The sequence below is a fragment of the Phragmites australis genome, chromosome 12, assembly GCF_958298935.1.
Source record: "Phragmites australis chromosome 12, lpPhrAust1.1, whole genome shotgun sequence".
NCBI classification, from domain to species: domain Eukaryota; kingdom Viridiplantae; phylum Streptophyta; class Magnoliopsida; order Poales; family Poaceae; genus Phragmites; species Phragmites australis.
Window position 1 is genome coordinate 2,062,220 of NC_084932.1, and position 21,411 is coordinate 2,083,630.

General features: G+C 41.8%; 2 protein-coding genes and 1 pseudogene across 4 annotated transcripts; all 3 read right to left on the minus strand.

Annotated features, from left to right (window-relative positions):
• Positions 1 to 854: 854 nt before the first annotated feature.
• Positions 855 to 2,566, minus strand: LOC133887450 (cytochrome P450 94C1-like). The gene has a single exon (XM_062327406.1). It carries the CDS (start codon positions 2,466 to 2,468, stop codon positions 942 to 944), a length of 1,527 nt encoding a protein of 508 aa, XP_062183390.1. The 5' UTR covers positions 2,469 to 2,566; the 3' UTR covers positions 855 to 941.
• A 13,747-nt stretch (positions 2,567 to 16,313) lies between these two features.
• Positions 16,314 to 18,272, minus strand: LOC133887261 (uncharacterized; annotated as a pseudogene).
• Positions 18,121 to 21,286, minus strand: LOC133887115 (uncharacterized). 3 transcript variants are annotated; one of them, XM_062327036.1, is made up of 4 exons: positions 20,392 to 21,286; positions 20,205 to 20,317; positions 19,557 to 19,675; positions 18,121 to 18,301 (listed from the first exon to the last, which is right to left on the minus strand). In XM_062327036.1, the coding sequence occupies exons 1-4, from the start codon at positions 20,606 to 20,608 to the stop codon at positions 18,292 to 18,294; spliced, it is 459 nt and encodes a 152-aa protein (XP_062183020.1). In that variant the 5' UTR covers positions 20,609 to 21,286; the 3' UTR covers positions 18,121 to 18,291. The 3 variants fall into 3 exon arrangements, with proteins under 3 accessions (XP_062183020.1, XP_062183019.1, XP_062183021.1); XM_062327035.1 differs by having other exon boundaries at positions 18,121 to 18,329; positions 19,557 to 19,679; XM_062327037.1 differs by lacking the exon at positions 18,121 to 18,301 and adding an exon at positions 18,305 to 18,345.
• Between the last annotated feature and the right edge of the window lie 125 nt (positions 21,287 to 21,411).

Below are 21,411 nucleotides of genomic sequence, written 5' to 3' on the forward strand. Positions count from 1 at the left end.
TACATCATCTTTGAAGTTGGATGCCATTTTTTGGGCACGTTAAAGGTATTTTCTTTGCTTATCCAACAGAACCACTGAGCTCTTCTTTTCATATATGACTATTCTTCAACTCGACAATGAGAAAGACACGGTAGAAGGTCTATGACAGTAAGAGCTCACTTGAAATAAACTGAAATTTCAGCAACATCTGATGAGAACCGTCAAGCATTACACGATAGCAACAAATGCAGGAACGTTGTTTTCACCACATCATCTCTTTGCAACTGCAATACCGTGATGATACCTTCTACGTGCATTTCACTGGTCAGTGCACTGGAGATAAATCGGTATCTGTGTGCTGAAATAGACAGTCAACACCAGTCACTGCAGGTTCCCAGTTGCTTCTAGTGTACAAACAGAAACTGCTGTGTGGATCCTACGTTGGATCTGGCAATAAAATTAGCAGAGATCGCGAAAAGAATTAGCAGAGGGACCATTTTGCTGCTGTTTATGTACAGTTTCCTCGGTCACACGATGAATCCTGTTGAGCCAACTGTGGCTATTGCACTGATTTCTCATCAGGAATTCAGGATGGTCTGAATCTGCTACTCTTCAGCATGAAGACTGAAAATCTCTGCAGTTGAAGTGGGCTTCTTTTGAAATACAGTAAGCTGAAACAGAGGTGCAGAAAAGAAGTAGGAAGTTGAAATAAAGAATGGAGTATGCGAGGTCCATATGCAACATTCTGAAGATGAAAAGAACTGTTAGCATACAGGTCAGTGGGCTCACAAAACAGCGGTTATAACTGTACGGATTTCACAGTTAGCTTTATGCTGCAACATCAAAAGAGTAACGAAGAGCACATCAAATGGATGGAATTTATGAATGGAACTTTCGAATCAACTTGCTATTTCCCTCTTCTTTGCCTACTCTATGTACACTGAATTTCTTCTTCACTTTGTTCATGAAACAACGTTTTCAACTGTCTGATTTCTGACTCTCCTAATCCTCACTGGGAGTCCGCCGCTGATGGACGCGGTGAGCCCTGACACGAACTTTGGCGCGCAGGCGCCCCTGCCACTCTCCCCGACCACCTCGACGTCGAACGCTCTCACCACGGCCACGCCGACCGCCTTCATCTCGGTGACCGCGAGCTCCTTGCCGAGGCACACGCGGAGGCCGGCCTGGAACACCGGGTACTTGTACAGGTTCTCCGGGACGAAGGACCGGCCGGGGCCCGTGAGCCACCGCTCCGGCCGGAACGCGTCGTGGTCGGCGCCCCAGATGCGCGGCATGCGGCCCATGGCGTAGGGGTGGTACATCACGCGAGCGCCGCCGGACACGTAGGTGCCGTCTGGGAGCACGTCGGCGCCGGCGCAGAACTTGGAGTCGAACTGCACGGGCGGGAACAGCCGCATATTCTCGTACAGGACCGCGTGGGTGTAGTGCAGGTCCTTGAGGTGCTCGTAGGTGACCGGCGTCGTCTCGCCTCCGGTCTCTGCGCGCATGGCGGACAACACCGCCGGGTTCTTGGACAGGAGCATGAAGAGCGTGGTGAGCGCGGAGGACACCGTGTCGCGCCCGGCGAGGAGGAAGCTGACCACGATGTCGCGGAGGTACTTGTCGTCCACGGCGTGCGCATCTCCGACCGAGGCCATGAACCGGGACAGGAGGTCGTGGCTGTTGGCGACGCCCAGCTTCCGGCGCTCCCGGATCATCGCCGCCGCGAGCTCATCGATGAGCTTGATGGCCTTCTTGAGCTCCCTCTCGGACCCGATGTTAAGCAGCCGCTTCATCTTCCAAACTAACGGCGACGCCGCCGCGCCCCGCATGGCGCAGAGCCGCGACGCGGTGTCGAACGCGTCGGCAAACTTAGACATGGGCATTTCTCGCTCGAGGCAGCCCGGGTCGAGCTCGAACGAGATCTTGCAGATGGTGTCGAAGGCGAAGCGCCGGAACACGTCCTGCAGGTCGACCACCGTGCCCTTGTCGGCGGCGTCGCCCAGGACCGGCATGAGGCGGGCCTCCACCTCCTGGGCAATGATCTTGTACGCGTAGGAGCGCACGGCGACGCTGCCGAGCTCGAGGCTGGCCATCTTGCGCTGGTGGCGCCACGCGTGGCCGTCGACGTTGAAAATGCCGCCGCCGAGGAGGTCGCCGAGGAGCGCGGCGAAGGGCTTGCCCTTGGGGAAGTTGTCGAAGTTGGTCTTGAGCATGTACTCGACGTTGGCCGGGTTGGCGGTGATGGTGCAGCCGAGGAGGTGGACGTGGACGGTGCCGGTGGGTGACTCGCGGAGCAGGTGCGCGTACCAGTCGCCGAGGTTGGTGAAGTCCCTCGCCCACGACCCCGTGAGGTACGCCCGGCACACATGGCAGCTGCACCACGGCCACCGGCGCAAGAGCTGGAGCACCACGCCGAGCGCCGCCAAGCAAAGGGAGAAGCCGAAGAACGCCATGCCCAAGCACCGTGCGGCCCATGACAACTCCATGGCTGGCTCTTCTTGACCTCGAGAACTAGCAAGGGGAAGATGGAGCAGGTTGGAGCGGGAGATGGGGATCGGAGAAAAATATGAGTTTGTGCGGAAGACTCAGGAGGCTTGTCTATATATAATACAACGTGGGTAGACGGGGAAGCTAAAAGCACATGCGCCACGTGCGTTATAGTGTAAACAACGCTTGTTTTGGCCTTTACCTTTTCACACGATCAAAGCGTCGATAGCGGTATCCATGTCTCAGGCGACGAATAACAGTGAGAGACGGTGGGGTTAGGCGGGTTGATTTTGGAGAGAAGAGATGTTTCCGTCCGGGTTTAGAAGAGCTATTAAGAGAAGACCGATTTGATGGAGGAAGTAGGTGTAAGAATGGAGCGACGAGGCAATAAGGGCATCGTTGACCTGAGGTATGAGCGATGGAGGATTACCGAATGATCAGTCGAGACGACGGAGTTCTAAAATAAAGAGGTTAGCATGTTGCAAGCTGTGAACGTGAATCTAACAGTGGAATGCCACTGGAGACGATGCCACAAGGGGTGGGATGGAGGAGCGAGATGTGACATTGACACGGTAAGAGAAAGAAGAGTGTTACTATACGAGAAAGAAAGATGAAAGAAAGATGACTTCTTTTTAAAATGTAATAGTTGAAAATCATAGTTTAAAGATATCATATTTTTCAGACATCTCATAAACAGTACGATCCTTACTTTTTAGCGCGCACAGCTAATGTCCCCGTCGCTGAGCAACAGTATACGGAGGAAACGATCGAGAAGAAGACCAAGGAGAGAAGGATGCCGTTGCCGCCCAAGAGCGGAGGTTGCTGGCGCCTCCAACGTCATGTCATTGCTCCCACAGCCCCACAGCGTTGTTCTGCTGACACCTGCCTGATCCATACCATCCATGGCGATGCGCACACACTCGCAGGCACGCGATCGGTTCCCGCCGCGCCGGTGGGGGCTCACGGCGACCACGTCACCTGTCGCTTCCATCAACTCCGCTTGTCCATCTAACCCGATGGCGCGTGCCGGATCACATCGTTGTTGGTTGCTGTTCTTCTACCACCACGCCCATGCCTGTGAAGTAGGAGTGTTCCTTGTGCTCATGTCTCGTAGCTTGTGATACTGAGCTCCGGAAAACGACCCGTGTGGTGAGGCGCTGCACAGCACAGAGGCGCGTGGATGCTCTACAAAGTCTCTAGTCTCATCTGATCCAGTCAACCTATCGGCTTGTCCAGTCATAGATAGAGATATATGTATATGCACATGTGTTTTTGACATTCAAAAGAGTCTAAGAAATGACTGAAGTTGCCTGATAATTAATACTCAAATGTAAGTTTATTTAGACTTACACACGATTGAGAAATGACTAAAGCCCTATGTTAATTAATACTCCCTAAGATTTCAAAAATAAGTCTATTTAGACTTACACACCAATTAAGGTAGGTGATGTACTCTATTTTGCCCTTCAATCATAGCATTGTTAGTGTGGTTGGCTTGTTTACTCAAATGATTAGGTGAATTTATATAGGGGCAAAATAGAAAAGTAAAGATATAAAGTTGATTTGATGTTGTTGATAAACTTATATTTGGTGTTTCTTAAGAAGAGCTAGAGAGACTTTTATTTTGGATTGGAGAGAGTACTTATAAAGTACTTATTAAAAACCAGTCGTGATAGGATTGATGACGAGCCTAGAACCTAGAGGATTGATGTTACTAGAATCATTATTAAAAACGCATGTGCTAGAATGTAGCAACACTGGTGCATATGGTGTGCGTGCATGAGTACATGTGTGTGTTCGATTTATATTAAAAAAGGATTATCATTAAAAATGTTTTTGTAATGTATATTTTTCTATTTACAATGATATTTTAATGGAAATATATTGACAATCAAAACCGTGTCAACATCCTAAACGACTTACAATCGGTATCAATCAAAGGGGTAATGTAATATGGTATGATACCGATCACTTACCACATGGCTTTTGTTAGCACTAGAAACTGCATACTTGTTTCACACATGTGGAATCAATCTAATATATAACAATATGAAGAAGTAATAGAATATAGCATAATAAAAGAAAGATTTGCATACACGATGATCGAATCCAGTGACCATGTGGCGCGGAGATGGATGGTGTTGAGGAGATGACTATCATCGATTAACGGGGGTGGCCAGCGTTGATGAGGGGGTATAGCAAAAATGGTCCTATTAGGTCATAATTTTAATTTTGGTGATTAATGATAATGTAGTCATTGAGACTAACATGTTTGTTAAAAATATATGTTAACAGGTCTTATGGATGCAATACATGAACAAGCCATCGCAGCTGAGACAAAGTTTGATTAAATTTGAAAAGTTTCAGGAGAATTGACCTCAACGGAAGGTCTGATGCAGAGGAGTTTGCACTCACCAAAGCATTGTGCACAAAGGCTGATAGCCTCACCGGATAGTCTGGTGCTCTGTGTGTTGAACTCACCGGAGTATTTCTGATAACAGGGGAGAGGGCTGAGGACCTCACTGGATAGTCCGGTGATCTGCACTGGGTATTGGAGCATTTCTTGCAGAGAAAAATACAAGTGCAAAAGATTGAAGATCAATCCACCGGAAGGTCCAATGCTTATTTTGTGCACACCGGATCATTTCTGGCAGAGATGGCTGCAAGTGCTGAAGAATGAAGATCAACTCACGGGATAGTCCGGTGATCACAGAAATAGTTATACCAGAGCATTTCCAGGAAAAGAAGAGAAGGTTCAACTCACCGGATGGTTCTGTGTGGATGAAGTGAACACCGGATGAATGCATCGGAGTATTTTACACAAAGAGCCTGCAAAAGCTCGGATGGCTCAAGATAACTCACCGGAATATCCGGTGATGGATTTGAAGGCACACCAGATTGTATGGTATTCACATAGGCATTGAGTGGAGTTTCAACGACTAGTTTCCGAGGTTGTATTCATCAGATGATTTGATGTTAGTACTATTGTTCTTACCGGATTATCCGGTATTAACAGATTTTCTGAGCTGTTAGGAAAACAGCTAATTGGCATGTTTAAGGCTATAAATACCTCTCCACTTAGTCATTTGAAAGTGTGGTATGCTGCTGGAGTCTAGAGGAAGCTCATATACACTTGAGAAGACATTCAAACCACTAAAGTGCTTAAAGTGATCATTCAAGGCAATTAAGCACAAGATTAGAGAGTGTTTATTACTTATAGTCCTAGAATGAGTTGTAGCTAGGTGCTGCAGCTTGAAGAAGGGATCAAAGAGTGATCCTATCTTATACCGAGTGATGACTCGTCGGCATCTTGGACCTTAGTGGCTCAAGCTTGTTGACCCTTTGACTTGGTGTGGAGTGGCGGCAAGATACGTGTACGAGGACGCGGAGACCCTTGACTTGGTGGCTCAAGCTCCGAAGCGATCACAGCGGTAAGTGATTGGAAGATATGCTAGTGGTGAGAGCTTGTCTTGGTAGCTTGGTAGCTCATCGTGCTTGAGACCTCGTCGTGGTGATTTGGTAGCTCAAGAGCTGTGACCGGAAGAGACTTGGCGATCAAGAGCATATCCTTTGTGGAGCTCTAACGTAGATTAAAGATGGCATTTATATCATCAATACCACAGAATAAAAATCTCTTGTGCCGAGTTTTTCTCTCTACCTTATTTATGTTTCAGTATTTACATACTTGTAATTTACCTTGCTAGAGTAGATTGTCATCCTCTTGAGCGGTAGAGTAGAAACATTAGATAAACCTATAGCATATTTAGATAGAAATTAAGATATGTTTATCTTGTGAAGTTTTTGAAGCTAATTTGTTTTAGATTTCTATGTGTCCTAATTCACATCCCTCTTAGGACATCGTCACCATTCCTCATATGGGGGCTACAACTGATGAGCAGAGGTAGCCGACGCCAATCCACGAAGGTAATCGTCGTGTGACTGGAGTTGAGGTTGTTGCCTATCGATCTGTGTATACGGTAATAGGGACCAGAGACCCTATCTGGATTTTAAAGATAGACTAAGAGATAAAAAGAGAGTACAATCGTTACAGATCTTGTCGTAGTTTTGAAAGAGAAGAAATTGAAACACCGCTAATTAGTCTTGGCCTTCCATTATGTGATAATCATTTATATTGATTTATGTTTTGAAAATAGAGTGACAGAAGGAAAGATAGCATACTGTAATCAAGAATGATGATAAGGATGACGTGTGTGAAGTAGATTAATTATTAATCGGCTAATTGATTATGACTTTTTATATTATAGAGAGGGGTGAGATGTGACATTAACTTTAATTGTAAATCATTTAATTATATAAAATCTGTTATAACTTATTTTATAGGAATATAGATGTGCATGCATGCGTGTTGCGCAGTGTTATCACTTGAATTGGATGTGGTCAAGAGGGGATCCACGTGGAAGGCGAGCGCAGCAAGCATCCTATCGTCGGGAAACGGAGAGGCGGTCGCGCTCTGCTTCCGGTGCTGTCCACTACGCTGAGGCGCACATGTGTTTGAATACTGTCTGTCCCATTCTCCCGGCCCTTCTGCTGATCGGCGGCAAATTTTCTGAACGTTTCAGGGATCCACCAGAGCACGGCGCACCGCTCATGCCAGCCTATACCTCTTCCATTCTATGTTGTCATCCATCCCTGCCGACTCCATGGCCACCAAGCGCCGGCCGGCACCCTAGGATTGTTGCTCAGCTAGCTCGGTTGGAATAATAGGTGCGAGACCAGAGTGTTATTATGTGCCAACGATTTTGAGGCTACGAAGTCTTTAATCGTTTCACCGGCAGCGCCATGCGTGCTTTCTGTAATCTGGACGTACGACAATTGCATCATGCCGGCGACTAAGGCATTGATAACTTTGAGACCGAGCTCTTGCTCGGATGGCAGAGTGCTGGAGTGCGTTCGAGAATCGCTAGGTGTGGGTATTCATAGGGTGTTTTTTTTTTCACTAGGTCTAGCATTAGTTCGGATTATATTAGGATATATATACATACGTGTTCTCATGCACCAGAGGTCCATACACATGTGTGAGTTTCGCGTACTAGAGACCTTCTGCCTCTCATCCTAATATGTGGATGACGCATGCTTACGATATGAGTGAAGGGTGCATGTGTAATATTTGTTATTGATATACCTCTTTAAAAAAAGCAATGCCAATTTTTGATGTGACTGAAGGGTGCGTGTGTAATATACATTATCGATGTACCTCTTAAAAAAAGCAATGCCAACTTTTCATGTTTGAGCCAGCAGCCATAAAAGTATGTTTAATAATTTTATTATCATATTATATTTCTTTTCCTTGACAATGGCATCACCGACCAAATAAATATAAAAAGGGTTGTGTGGTATGTACCTAGCATGTTGCCAGGTTTGTGAGAGCGATTGCAATTGATATACTGACTTTTGTCATTATTTAGTTTATTTGTGAACAAAAGTCAAGCAAGGTTGCACTCAAAAATCAAATGAAGTGTCCTATAAGATTCACCAATGTTTTCTCCAACTTAATGAAAATACTGCAATCATATCAAATTGTACATGCATAATGTGCCTGCAGATACAATTAAGAGCATGCTGGTCAGGATCACACACTTTAGGAAAGTTTCAAAACATCAAGATGAACAAGGCAAAGCATAATCAAAACTTGAACAAAAATAAGGGAAACATAATCAAACGAACTCCAAACCACACGAAATTTTAACCACAAGTAAATCTAGGTATGGAGAACCGATTCCAACAAGAAGCACCATCAGATCTCAAGAAATTTGGGAGATCCACCAAAGGCTCGGTGGGAGGCAAGAACGCCGAAAAACTCAAGATTTAGGACTCGTTTGGCAGGGCTCCCGATTCTCTCAGAAACGTTTCGGTTTTAGATTCTCCTTGGAAACGTTTCTCTGGTGAATCACCTTTAATTTTCTGAAAATATTTGGCAGGGATTCTGGATTCGGATTCTTGAAGAAAAATGACCTGAGTGATTCTCGAAACTGGTGAAACACCATTTTGGGTGATTCTCCTCGTAGTGTTAAAAATGAGAAACGTTTCAGGTGATTCAAGGTGAAACGTTTCACGTTTTGGTGCGTTTAACAGGAATTCTAGAGAATCAACAGAGAATCTAAAACGTTTCTTGCAATCAAACTGAGTCTGAGATGGGAAGAAGAGAAGCTGGTGGGAAGGAGCTGGGGCCTTGGGGATTGGAGATGCGTCTGCCTCCAGTGCAGTGCACCACCTACCTTAGTTGTGTCCACTCCGTCGTGGCGCATGTGTTTGAATAATATTGCAACGCCAGTTGATTGGGACGGTCGACTCGATCTTCAGCTTGCAGCTGAGCTGCCCGACTGTCCTTTTTTTTTTTAAAAAAAAAGAGGGCAGGAACTCTCTTATTTATTAAAGAGTAAAAGAGTTTTACAATAAAACACTATCTCTTGCTCAAAACGAACAGATAAGAAACTACAGACTATCAAACCATAAACACAACAACATCAAACACATCTAATCTCTATTATATAAATTATGAGTTAGTTCTCGCGTCATCTTTTTTCTTAATTAAAAACCCTTAAAAATCAAATAATTTACTTAATTTTACCATTCATCCTCATTCTCCGACCCTCTATCTTATTACCGTCTATAGATATGTGACTTATTTTACTAATAAAAATAAATAAAAAATATGAAGGAAATTAGCGGATAACATCTTCCTCCTTTTTCGGATTCCATCTAAAATCAAATTACGGTATCGCTCTTGACGTATTTGTTTAGCAGTGCTCCCATAACATATTCGTATCTTCATAATTTGAATTTATAATTAATATTACTATGTTCAATATTTATATTTTTTTTGCACATATATGCATACAAAAGAGAAAACACTCCTATTTCCACGCCTGCCTATCCTTACAGAATTTCTGATCAGCACGCGCCTTCCGGACAACCCCACCCACTTTCTAATTTTGGAAAAAGAAAATAAAATTTTTCCTTAATACTTTTCCGAGTAAACTTTTCTCATTAATTTTTCCTAAAACTTTTATTGTTAATTTTTTAAAAACATTTTCAGAAAAATTTTCCAAAAAGGAAAAGACGTGAGAGGATTTTTTTTTTCAAAAAACAGAAAGCAAATAGAACTGTCTGGAAAGTTGCTAGTTAGATCATCTCCAACTATATTTTTTTTATTTAGTTCCTTTCTCGATTCACTTTCTTGTTTCCATTTTTTTTTTCTCATCTCTAATAACTTTCCTTCGAGGGGAATCGCGAAGTGAAATGAGAGAGAATTCCGTCATGTAGAGAATAATCTTTAAAAAAATTTCGTGATGAGAATTATAAAAAAAAACTGTTAGGGTGGTAAAGAGAAAGAAAATACTTTTAGGACAAAAATTTGGGCCGTGAAGGAAAACGCACGGTAATAGACTTCTAGCGCGCGCGTGAAATAGCAGCACACCTATCCTTCTCGTGGCCGACTGGCTGTCCTTCTCGTAGCTGACTAGCTAGCGTGCGGCGGCGAGGGTCCCTTCCCGTCTGTAGCTAGCTATTCCGTGCCACACGCCGTGTCTGCTAATCAGCGGCAAGATTTCTGCACGTTTCAGCGGCCAGGGTATAGCACTCCTATTTGCCAAGGATCCGAGGCCACTCACCATGCGTGTACGTGCTCTCTGAAATCTGTACGACGATTGCATCGTGACGGCGACAACTGAGCACGTTTAATTTCTTATCATCAGTTGTGTCATGACGATGGCATCACCAACCAAATAAAGAATCAAGGGCTGTGTGGTACTGCATGTCGCCAGGTTTCTGGGGATGGTTATACAGTCCAGGGACAATTTATTTATTTGTGAATAAAGGTCAAGCAAGGCTGCACTTAAAAAGAATCAAAATTCAAAAGTACTGTAAGGTGCACCAATATTTTCTTGACTGGATTAAAAATACTCCAATCATATGTAATATACATGTACAACGTGCTGGCAGATATAATTGAGAACTTTTTCCAGGATGAGTCAATAGCCTGATGGTGGGAAGGAGCTTGTTAATTACTCTCTTGGTTAGAGTAATTAAACATGTGTTTTCTATGGTAAGATGTGTAACCGTCTATACTATTAGTGTCCTACTTGTTTTGAGTGTATATCTTATATAGATTATTTTTATACAATAATTATTAATAAACGATACGTGAGATGGTAAAGAAGGTTCGCGTGAGGTTAGAGATTACTAGTTTAACTCTAGAAAACGAACTCGTGGTATTTCACATGAAAAATCATGTGACTTGCGATCGCGCCTATATAATAATATAGGAGGTTGGTGTGGGTAGAAAAAATATTTTTTAAGATTTTTTAGCTTCAGAAAACTTAGTATAGACGGTTTTAATAACAAACTGTCTGCCCAAATAATTTGTATAGACAGTTCAAAAATTATCCGTATAAATCTAATTTGTACATACTCTTTTCCACAGACGGCTAAAAAAATATCACGCGCGGAATTTCAAAACTGTCTGTATAAATTATTTTTCTACTAGTGTATATATATGGATTCACACGTGATGAAAATGCAAAACTATAGTATAAGATTTTTTACCTAGCTTAATTAAATTTAGAGGTATACGTACCCGGGATTCTAACTCACCTAATTATTTTGGATATGGATCCGAATCAATCTTTCTCACGTCAGGTACGCATACGAATCTTGTAAAATCCTTCTCTCACGTAAGCTCTAGTATAGTATGCATAGGATTCTCTCTTACGCAAAATCCTTCTACCTCGTGTAAGTTTTATGACCTCTTTAGTAAAGCTTCGGATCTAAAAATTTAGGGATCTGACTATTCTCAGAACTGAAACTACAGGTATATCGATAGTGTTTGGGTGAACTTTTTTATTTTTATTTTAATTTAAAAATAAAAATAAAAATTAATTTATCTTAGCTTACCAACTCAAGATCTGATGTGGAGCTGAAAACTAGAGTCGTACCGATTAAAACCTTAAGGATTGCTTAATAGGGCTCTAGCTTTAGATTTGTTTCACACACTACTATAGAATAAGTTATCAATACTCTATTTTCATTGCTAGTTTAAAAATAACTCACATACAGTACCGGTTCAAAAGTACTGTAAGGCTCACCAATATTTTCCTGTACTGGATTAAAAATACTCCAATCATATGTAATATACATGTACAACGTGCTGGCAGATACAATTGAGAACTTTTTCCAGGATGAGCCAATAACCTGATGGTGGGAACGAGCTTGTTAATTACTCTCTTGGTTAGAGTAATTAAACACGTGTTTTCTACGGTAAGATGTGTGCCTATACTCCGTAAATTCGGCCCGGTGCCTCCGCGCGGTCATGTAGCCGTCCGTTCTATACATGATCGGCTTTTTTTTCTAAACTATATTCATGGATTCACACGTGATGAAGATGCAAAACTGTAGTATAAGATTTTTTACCTAGCTTAATTAGATTTAGAGATATACGTACCCGGGATTCTAACTCACGTAATAATTTTGGAGATGGATCTCAATCTCTCTCACGTCAGGTACGCATATGAATCTCGTAAGATCCTTCGCTCACGTAAGCTCTAGTATAGTATCACTACTTAAAAAAACATCTTCACTCTCGAGCAATCTCCGTGTCCGTGTCGTCGCAAGTAGTAAGTCACGTGATTTTTCGTATGTATGTGGTTCGAGGTACTTAAACTCGGAACCTCTCAACTCGCGTAATACATCCTTACCATTCTAACACAGAAGTACTAGTGATAACATTAATATATGAAATCCTTTTGATATCTTCTGTCTGAAACTTCAAACTATTATTTGGATATCTAAATGATATTAAATAAAAAAGTTTTCAACTACAAAGTTGTAGATCTCGTCGATGGCTACAGTTTTGATATGAAGTTTGTCTATATTCAACTTCGTATGAAAAAATTATGAATTTTTTAAAATAAACTGTCATCCACTATTACTATCGGCTTGTGGCTAGAGTCGACAGTGATAGTGGATTTTCACTATCGGTTCTTTTCAAATAGTCTTTTTGTGCCAGCCCTTGATACGAACCAATAGTAATATTTCATCACTGTCGGCTCGTAAGAAACCGGCAGTAATGGACCGACATATAAGTCTATTTCTATAGTAGTGTATGCATAGGAATCTCTCTTACGCAAAATCCTTCTACATCGTGTAACCTTTAGGACCTCTTTAGTAGAGCTTTAGATCTAAGAATTTTGGGAGCTAGCTATTTCTAGTTTAAAAATTTTGTATAGTTGAATCTATAGGTATACTGAGAGTATTTGGGTGAGCTATTTTATTTTTATTTTAGTATAAAAATAGAGACTTAAATCAGCTCATCTTAGCTTACAAACTCAATTTCTGAAGTGGAGCTAAAAACTGGGGCCCTACTAAACAAAGCCTTAAGGATTGCTAGATAGTGCTCTAGCTTTAGATTTGCTTCACATACTACTACAGAATGAGTCATCACTGCCCTATTTTCACTGCTGGTTTAAAAATAACTCACGTACATTACCGGTACAAAAGCTTCAACGGCATATCAAGGCAAGAAACAACAATGATAATTGGGTTATCACTATCAGTTTGTATAATAAACTGACAATAAAACTTACTATCGCTATCAGTTTTCGAGCCGACAGTGGTAATTTGTGATTATTATTATCGCTTAATCACTATCGATTTAAAAAATACAGTAAAATAATTTTTAAACCAGCAATAATGAAAGATTCTATAGTAGTGATAGCTCTACAGTAGAGCAGATCCATTGGTGGACGAATAGCAAAATCAGGTAATATCTCATCTACTAGGTGGATTGGTACAACATAATTGCGTAAGGAAGTGGAGAGATCCATTCGTAGATCGAGATGCTCCACAAAATCATGAAATCACTTCATTTGACAGGACATGAATCCTAGGTCTGCAGCTCCGCCAAACACCTCCTTAAAGCTTCCGATCCTCTATCTTCTACGTGTCATACCCATAGGATAGGATAGAAACTTAGTTAAGATCTAGTAGCCGTTTAATCTAGGCCAACTAAATTAATGATGGAGTATATTTTCCTTTTTACAATGATTAACGTGAGATTAAACTTGGAGGTTTCTTTGTTTCAAAAATAAATAATAGATGGACACTCGCGCGAGGGATCGGCAGACGCGTCACTTGCTCCCCGTGCGGCTTGCGCCGCCGCATGCAGAACAAACCCGACATGCACGTAGAATAATACTAACTATTGTAATCTCGTGCACATCTTTTTATCTTTTGGATTATCTTGTGTTTCTCCGTGCAGCTGTGCCGTGTGCCGACCAACATGTATGTTGAATGTGTGCTGGCATGGGAAAGGATATACCTTTCTACAGTGCTTCCCTACAGGCTGCCATCCTGTTCCAGCTTTCCTAGGACTACTATACTAAAAAAAAGAACACTTTCCAAGAAGAATTACGCATCTTAAAGCTGCCATCGCGTGACCGAGACCACTCCAGCAAGGGATAAATGCAAAACCCCCCAAAAGTCACTTGAATTTTGACTTCCCCTAAAAGTTATTTTGTTGCAAAACCCCCTCCAAAGATTTGATTTTGTTGAAAAACACCCCTAAAAATTCAAAAAAAAATTAAAAAAATCACAAAAAATTCTAAAAAAAACTAGAGACAATTATAAGACCTTTTGTGAAATTTGTTTTCAAAAATAATATCCTTTGCATCATATTTCATGGAGAGTAAGTTTGAAACAAAAGAAAAACGTGCAACTCATTTATTAATTCGAGTTAAATGCATAGTTAATTATTTACTAATCCAAAAATCATGAAAAAAAAATTTAGTCTTCTTACATGATCCTCTATCTTGTAAAAATACATGAAATCTTGAAATAGTTATTGTAACGTGCATGATTGAGTAAATATGTTGCAAATAGATTAATTCATAACTAATCCATAACACCCCCAAAATTAGTGAAACCACTTTTATTAGTTTACTTAAACAATTATTTGTGTAGAAAAAATAATGGTAGACATGAAAAAGTTAAAATAACATGAGTTAATAAATGAGCTGCACATTTTTCTTTTTTTTTCCCAACTTCCTCTCCATGAAATATGATGCAAAGGATATTATTTTTGAAAAAAAAATTCACAGAAGGTCTTAGAATTGTCTCTAGTTTTTTTTAGAATTTGTTGTGATTTTTTTATTTTTTTGAATTTTTAGGGGTTTTTTTGCAACAAAGTCAAACTTTGGGGGGGTTTTTTTGCAACAAAACAACTTTTTGGGAAGGGGGGAAAGTCAAAATCCAAGTGACTTTTGGGGGGGGGGGGGGGGGGTTTGCAGTTTTCCCCTCCAGCAACCACTATATCTATAAGCACGTTGTTTATATAAAAAAACACTATATAAAGGGCGGGACCGGACGCACCTGGAATCCTTCAAAGTATCTCATTAATTTTTAGGTATGAAAGTGAAAGAAGAGAAGAAAAGAAGGAGGAAGAAAAAAAAAAGAAAAACTCTCATATTTAATTACACTGGATCCGCCATTGTAGGTTACGACTAAGATTTCCCAATGTGCAATGGATTTGGATAGCTTGTTCAGAGCAGAGCTAGCCCAATTACTTTCTTATCTGTTGTGAAAATTTAACACCCCCAAGATGGGATCGACAAGTCTGGCTGGTCCCGGCTCATCACTACAGGGATCGAGCAAATTAATCTCTCCAAGTTGACCTATATGAAACGGCAGAAAAGCATCGCGTGCAATACATAAAGAGGACGCATGCATGCTTCAATGGCGATCCATCGATCTCTATATATGCTGAGGAGATGAGAAAGTTGTATTGCCACAGCCGGCTCATTTGGACGGCAGAAATGAGAGCCTATTATTGGTTCAAATGGTTGAAAAGAGCAAAACAGTTCTGCTTCAAGCATTCAACTTCCAAATTAACCGTTGTTTGAAAAGATGACTTTTCCTTGCCTGAAAGAGTTGCGAACAAGTAGCCAACCACCGAAATCACAGTATAGCTAGTAGAGGAGCTAGCATCTTTTCTGTGTTTTCTCAAATGACTGGACACAAAATGATCCGGCCGGAGCAAGTTGCTAATGCAAATATGCAATGCCATAGCAAGCACGCATGCCATGCTGCAAAGTGTATCCATGTCACTTTCATTGGACATATCTTCTGGAGCAACTGGCTTGATATCTTATTATCAGTATTTTTATGGACTCTGTGACCACAATGTGGCCACGAATTTCATCTTGGTTCTTTCCGTGTTGGCAATATCAAAGATGATACTATGCACGTTGCAAATCTGACAAGTTGCCAATTGGTAGTATTGTAACAGATAGGAGCAGACACAAGTGTTAATTACTGACGTCCTGCCCCATCTTTGACGTGTCTCTCTAATTCCATCAGTGACTTATCATGTCGGAGAAAGATGCCAGCCACTAGTGCAAAACATCAAGCTCACGTACGCGATGACTGAGCTGTTAGTGACGCAGCAGACAGAGTACAAGCTGTTAAACTGAGAACTAGTCACCTCAGCCGTATTTTCAGAACAGGTCAGTTTTTAACTTGCCAATGCAAGCTATGAAAGCAACGCGATGTGTTCACTGCTGATTGGCACAAGAAGGTTTGGAACAAGACACCCGCAGTTGATGGTGAAATGGAGAAAATGGACATGTAGACTTTAGAGAGGATTAAAACACTGTATGTACTAAAACATTTGGAACTGGAAATCCTTTTTCTTCAGCGCCTTTAAGGCCTTTGCTTTGCACACCCAACCGAAAAAATGCTAACTGAATTCTTCTTTTGATATACGACTATTCTACAAACCAGATAAGGAGAAACATATAGCAAACTGATGAAGGAACTTCACACCAATTCCAAATTTTAGCATCATCTGATAGGATACGCATTATCGAGTACTATTGAAAGTGTTACATGCACTTTTGACGAGTTAAAAGTGAAGCAATCGCTCTCACCATAGTCAGCTATGCAACATTACAACTGCAAACACAGTTTCACATGCTGCCATGCTACTATCAACATGCACTTCCACTTGTCGGTACTGATCTGGAGCTAATGTGTGCAGAAACACGGAGTCAGGCAAGTGACTCGCTCCAGGTTTCCAGTTGCCTTCTGGTGTATGTACAGAAACTATTATATGAACACTACGCTGGAGTTGGCGGTATAATTACAAGATGGAGCAAATAAAGGCATTTCCGATTTCGATCTGCTTGAGTTTTTTTTTGGTTCAATTTCACATATTCATGGCTTAGGCCTTTGAACCAATAGCGGTGCTTGAAAACAATGCTTCCTTATCAGGCTTGTCTGAAACTGCAGCTTTCCTGCATTTGTCCTTGCTTTCTGGGTTCAGCGTCCAAAAAAAGCATAAGGAGATTGCCTGTAAAAATAAAATATTTAGCATTGGAGAAAATCTCTCAGTTCAGATTCCAGTTACAAACCGTATCCCTTTCTTTTCATTTTATATGACATTAAGAGGAAGATAAGGACTAACCAAGAAAAATCCAGCCAGAATGAAACTGAAGCCATTGGCTAATTCTATTGTCTCTTTAGAATAACTTGTTTCGGTCTATTTTTGGTTTGTAATCCCCCCGTGTACCTCTTGTTTTATTTTTTAATATATAAGCAGTAGGGGACATCCTACTATTTCCTCAAAAATCTTTGCAATTGAAAGGGGCTTCCTGTGAAATGAAGTAAGCTGAAACAGAGGTGCAGAAAAGGATGAGATCAGAATACAGAAAAAATGGGCAGAGTTCACAGGCAATATATGGAATTCGTCAATTTGATGCAAGAAAACCGATTGCTTACAGGTCAGTGGGCTCATAAATAGAGGTGCCAACAATAAACCTACGGATTCCACGGTTGCAACGAAACCTTACGCCTTTCCCCCGCCTTTCGCCCATAAAATTGATTTTTTGTAATCGTGTGAGAGTAAAAACAACGAGTCGATGGCATAGAAGATTAGGATAACAGTTTTCAGACTTGAATTAGCAAGTGAAGCCAAGAGGTCGCGTTTGTATATATACCTGGTCAGTTGAGAGTACTTGCCCAGAGATGATTGCATATATCTGCATATTTGCATATTGTTCACACGAGTAAATTTACAAATATCATTGGAATGCTCCAAAAATATAGTGGATGAATACGGTGCGGGAAAAGTATCAGACACTGCCTTGATTTAGAGTAACTTCTGAACCATGAAAATGTGAGGTCATATTGCATAGAGATAAATATATAGGATTGACTTACAGCAGGTTTGGCCAGAACATAGATGACACCCAAGAAGAGCTAAAATAAGGAACCTGCAGGATAGATGCAAGGTAAAGGAAACAAACTTTTGTAATTGTACCAAATATGCAATACTTCCTCTTAGAATAGCAATCAGTTGTGGTTATCCAGAAAAAAAAAAACAATCAGTTGAGGACTTGCTGTAAGTCTGGTTAAATACATACCCACGAAGCCCATGAAACACCATAGAGCATAGCCTAATTTTTTTGTCAGAAAATCAATATATTAAATTAGTTTATCTGAGATTAGTAAAATGATAGTGAAAGACCCCAGTGCAATAACTTACATAAGCAATGGAGGCTAGTATTGAAATGCATAAGACTCCTTTTTCGCCAATTATATGGCTATAAGAAGGGGGAGGACCAAAATCTGCAGTTTAAAAAAAATGATCAGAAAACCACAGTTAATTAATTTGACAATAGGCCTTGCAACATATGGCGCTTAAATTGGTACCAATCAAATTTGAAAGGAGCACCAGAGAAAAGATTGAACCAATGCCTACCACCATTAGAATTTCTGAGAACTGATCCTTGTCAAAGCCGGATCCTGACTTCAGGTAATACTGGGAAAGAAAGGCAAAATGAGGTGCCCTATAATTTTCAAACACTATATCATAAAATCAGAAGTGAGACAAATTATTACCATTAGTACATCGCTAATGCCAATCATGCCCAACTTATAGAAGAAGGCAACATAGGAGATTCGCTTAAGTGTTTCACTATAAACACAGAAAGATAGAAATAAATAAAAAATTTACATTAGCAGTTGCAAATTCTTGCTGACTTGAAAACTAGTTAATGCTCATTGTATCAAAGTTTCCTAATGTGTAATAGCAGGAGTGTCTCTTAACTCCTTTCTGATGCAATCTATCAGTTATCCTGTTTATTCCTTTAATCCCTTCATGAATGAAAGAAGAAGCTTCACTTCAGTTCTGACAGAAAAACTGTTAATATTGATATTTCTGAACTCATATGAAACTTTATACATTGTCAGCTTATTGTATTTTTTTGGAAAAGAACATTCTCAAGTTATTGTCGAATGCTACTACATTAGAAAAATAGTGTTGCACATTTTTAGTGAAGCACAACATTTTTTCAAGTTGGTATAAGTACAAACACAAAGTATTATTAATATTTCTCCACAGTATTACCTAGACACGGACACGAGTGTCGGAATCTGACTCGAATTCGGGTGTCTGATTCGGCAAAGAAAATTTGGACACGCAAGATACAACTCGGAATCCGGCACGGGTATCGGAATCTGACTCGGATTCGGAGTGTCTGATTCGGCAAAAAAAATTAGCCACGGGTGTCCAGGTAACACTGTTTCTCCATTGTCCCTTCTTGAAGTGTTCAGCTTTTTGAGTTTTTCCTTTCCATGGAGCTTTTGCAACTCCCTTCCCCTTTTCTTCTCTTCTTGGAGGAAGTAGCGTGAGCTTCAGGCTTAGCCATGTTGTCTCGCTTTAGGATTTACATGAATTCTGTGATTATTTAACTTTGAACCAATAATGAGTTTGTGCGCTGTATATATAAGCTTTACCCGTTTTTGACTATGCTAATGTTCACCTTGATAGATTCTCAACGTTGTCGTGGTAACTTGACAACCAAAGATGACAACGTCACATGCTGACAAGGTGCAAAAGGACCTCTTTGAACTGTCTCGACCAGATATATTTTCATGTAGAGGACAGAACAGATCAACAAGAAAACTGAGAGTTAAGAAACAAAAGTACAACACTTGTATGACTGAAACTTAGCAAAGAAATTAAATATTAACTATTCTGATGCGAGTGTACAAATAGTCTAAGCTAGTGATACCTGAAAAATCCACTGCTCAGGCAGAAACTTTGAAAAGATATTCCCCAAAGTGTGTGACGCAGAGAGAATTCCTGACATGAAGCCAAATGCAGCTGTCCTCTTCGACGGTTCAACCACATCTGCCTAATTTAGCAAAAAAATTATAACTGTTGAACCACTATCTGTTTACTCACAAACCATCAAACAAATATACCCTCATAACCCTCCAATTGATTATATCAGTATTTTTCAAATTACATGAAACAATGACACTTGAAGAATCCTATAACGTCGGTATTGTCTTACTATTTCCAAGCAAGAAAATGATAAATTTGAATGTTGTTTTTTGTTTATTAAAATGTAACTAAACATATAATTATTTTTACGATGATAATATTGGCAACACAAATGCTGAATTGTTGTGGGTATATTTGTGATGATAGATATTGGCAACACAAATTAACTCAGGTTCTAGCTAGTCACACAAACTAGGCATGGCAAAAATTCATTGCAAAATTGGCAAATTGTTGGTACGCTTGGAGAAATGGCTGGCAAATACTTAGGAATTGATGGATAAAAGAAGAGTTTGCCTCAGAATACGTGAGCATTAGTTCAGCTAATGATATGCAAATTTATCTACAAAGATGAGAACACTGAAATTATTCTCACCGTGTATGCAATTGAGAGGCAGAATATGGTTCCTTGGCCAATCATGAATGAAAAAGTAAGTAGAATAAGGTAGACATACACAGCAGTCCTTGAATTGTTCCATGCAAGCACAGCTGCAAGCATGAACAACAATTAGTATCCAGTGCAAATGCTGTGATGTGCAAAATGCTCATTGACATTGTAATACTTGAGAAAAAAGACCCCCGTGTCGCTCTCCCGAGAGGCGACATGGCGGGCGACACACCGCCGCCGCCAGGAACCCTCCCCTCTGTGAGCTTGTGCGGCCACTGCCGGCCAGCGATGGCGGCGGCCGGTGGCGGTGCCAAGCGGCGTCCGTCATGAGATTCCCCTCTCCTTCCCTTTCTCTCCCCTTTTGAGCGCCGACCCGTGATTCCGGTGGGCATATCTGGCGTCAACGGCGTGGATCCGGCGTCGGCGTAGGCGGTTCTGGCGGCGTGGTTGGCTCCGTTGGTGGCTGGCCGGGGCGGCGACGGGTCCTTCCAGCGCCTGGTTGCTGCCCTAGCCACCACCCATGCCGCCGGCTGAGGCCACCCAGGGCACCGACGGGGAGCATTTCCCGGAGTCCGTCCCCCGGGCGGTGGATCTCCGTGACGCGGCCACCGGTGCAGTCAATGCCCTTCCAGGAGCACGTCGGCTGGGACGAATTCCTAGACTCGACTCTCGCTCAGGCGAGCGGCGTTGGTGCTCGCCGCCTTGACCAGTTCGACCGCCACGTCCAGTTCGATAGCCGTGTTGATGTTCTGTGGCCGCCGATGTTGTCCTGCTGCTGGTGTGCTTGTGCTGTTGGTGACGGCTGCTGTTGCTCACCGCCACTGTCTGCTGATGCTCGTCGTCGGTCTTCTGCTGGTGCCCAGTGTTGCTTGGTTGCCGTTTGCCCCGTCGCTGCGGCTGTTCTGTCCCGGTGATGTTGATGTGGCTACCGTTTGCCAAGGGCTCCTCCCCTTAGCTGATCTATCCTCTTCCCCCGATCCAGCGCGTGAGGAGCTTAGCGGCTGGTGGTGGCCCAACGGGCGACACAGGCGAGGCGATGATGGCGTGGCTCGATTGCGTGGTGGGTCAGGTTCTGGGGCTCCGAGCAAAATCCTAGCCTAGCTTCCTACTGGTGCTAACGACGGTGATGCCATTGACGCCGCTTTTCTCCCTTCAGACGTTATTATGGTGCCTCCCTTCTACCCAGTAAATTTTT

Excerpts from the sequence above, each read along its gene's own strand:
- LOC133887450 (XM_062327406.1), bottom strand. The coding sequence starts at position 2,468 with ATGGAGTTGTCATGGGCCGCACGGTGCTTGGGCATGGCGTTCTTCGGC.
- LOC133887115 (XM_062327035.1), bottom strand. The coding sequence starts at position 20,608 with ATGCCCACCGGAATCACGGGTCGGCGCTCAAAAGGGGAGAGAAAGGGA. Across the intron at positions 20,318-20,391 it reads ACGGGGGTCTTTTTTCTCAA|CTGTGCTTGCATGGAACAAT; the intron begins GTATTACAATGT and ends TCATGCTTGCAG. Across the intron at positions 18,330-19,556 it reads CTGAGCAGTGGATTTTTCAG|GGCACCTCATTTTGCCTTTC; the intron begins GTATCACTAGCT and ends TGAAAATTATAG.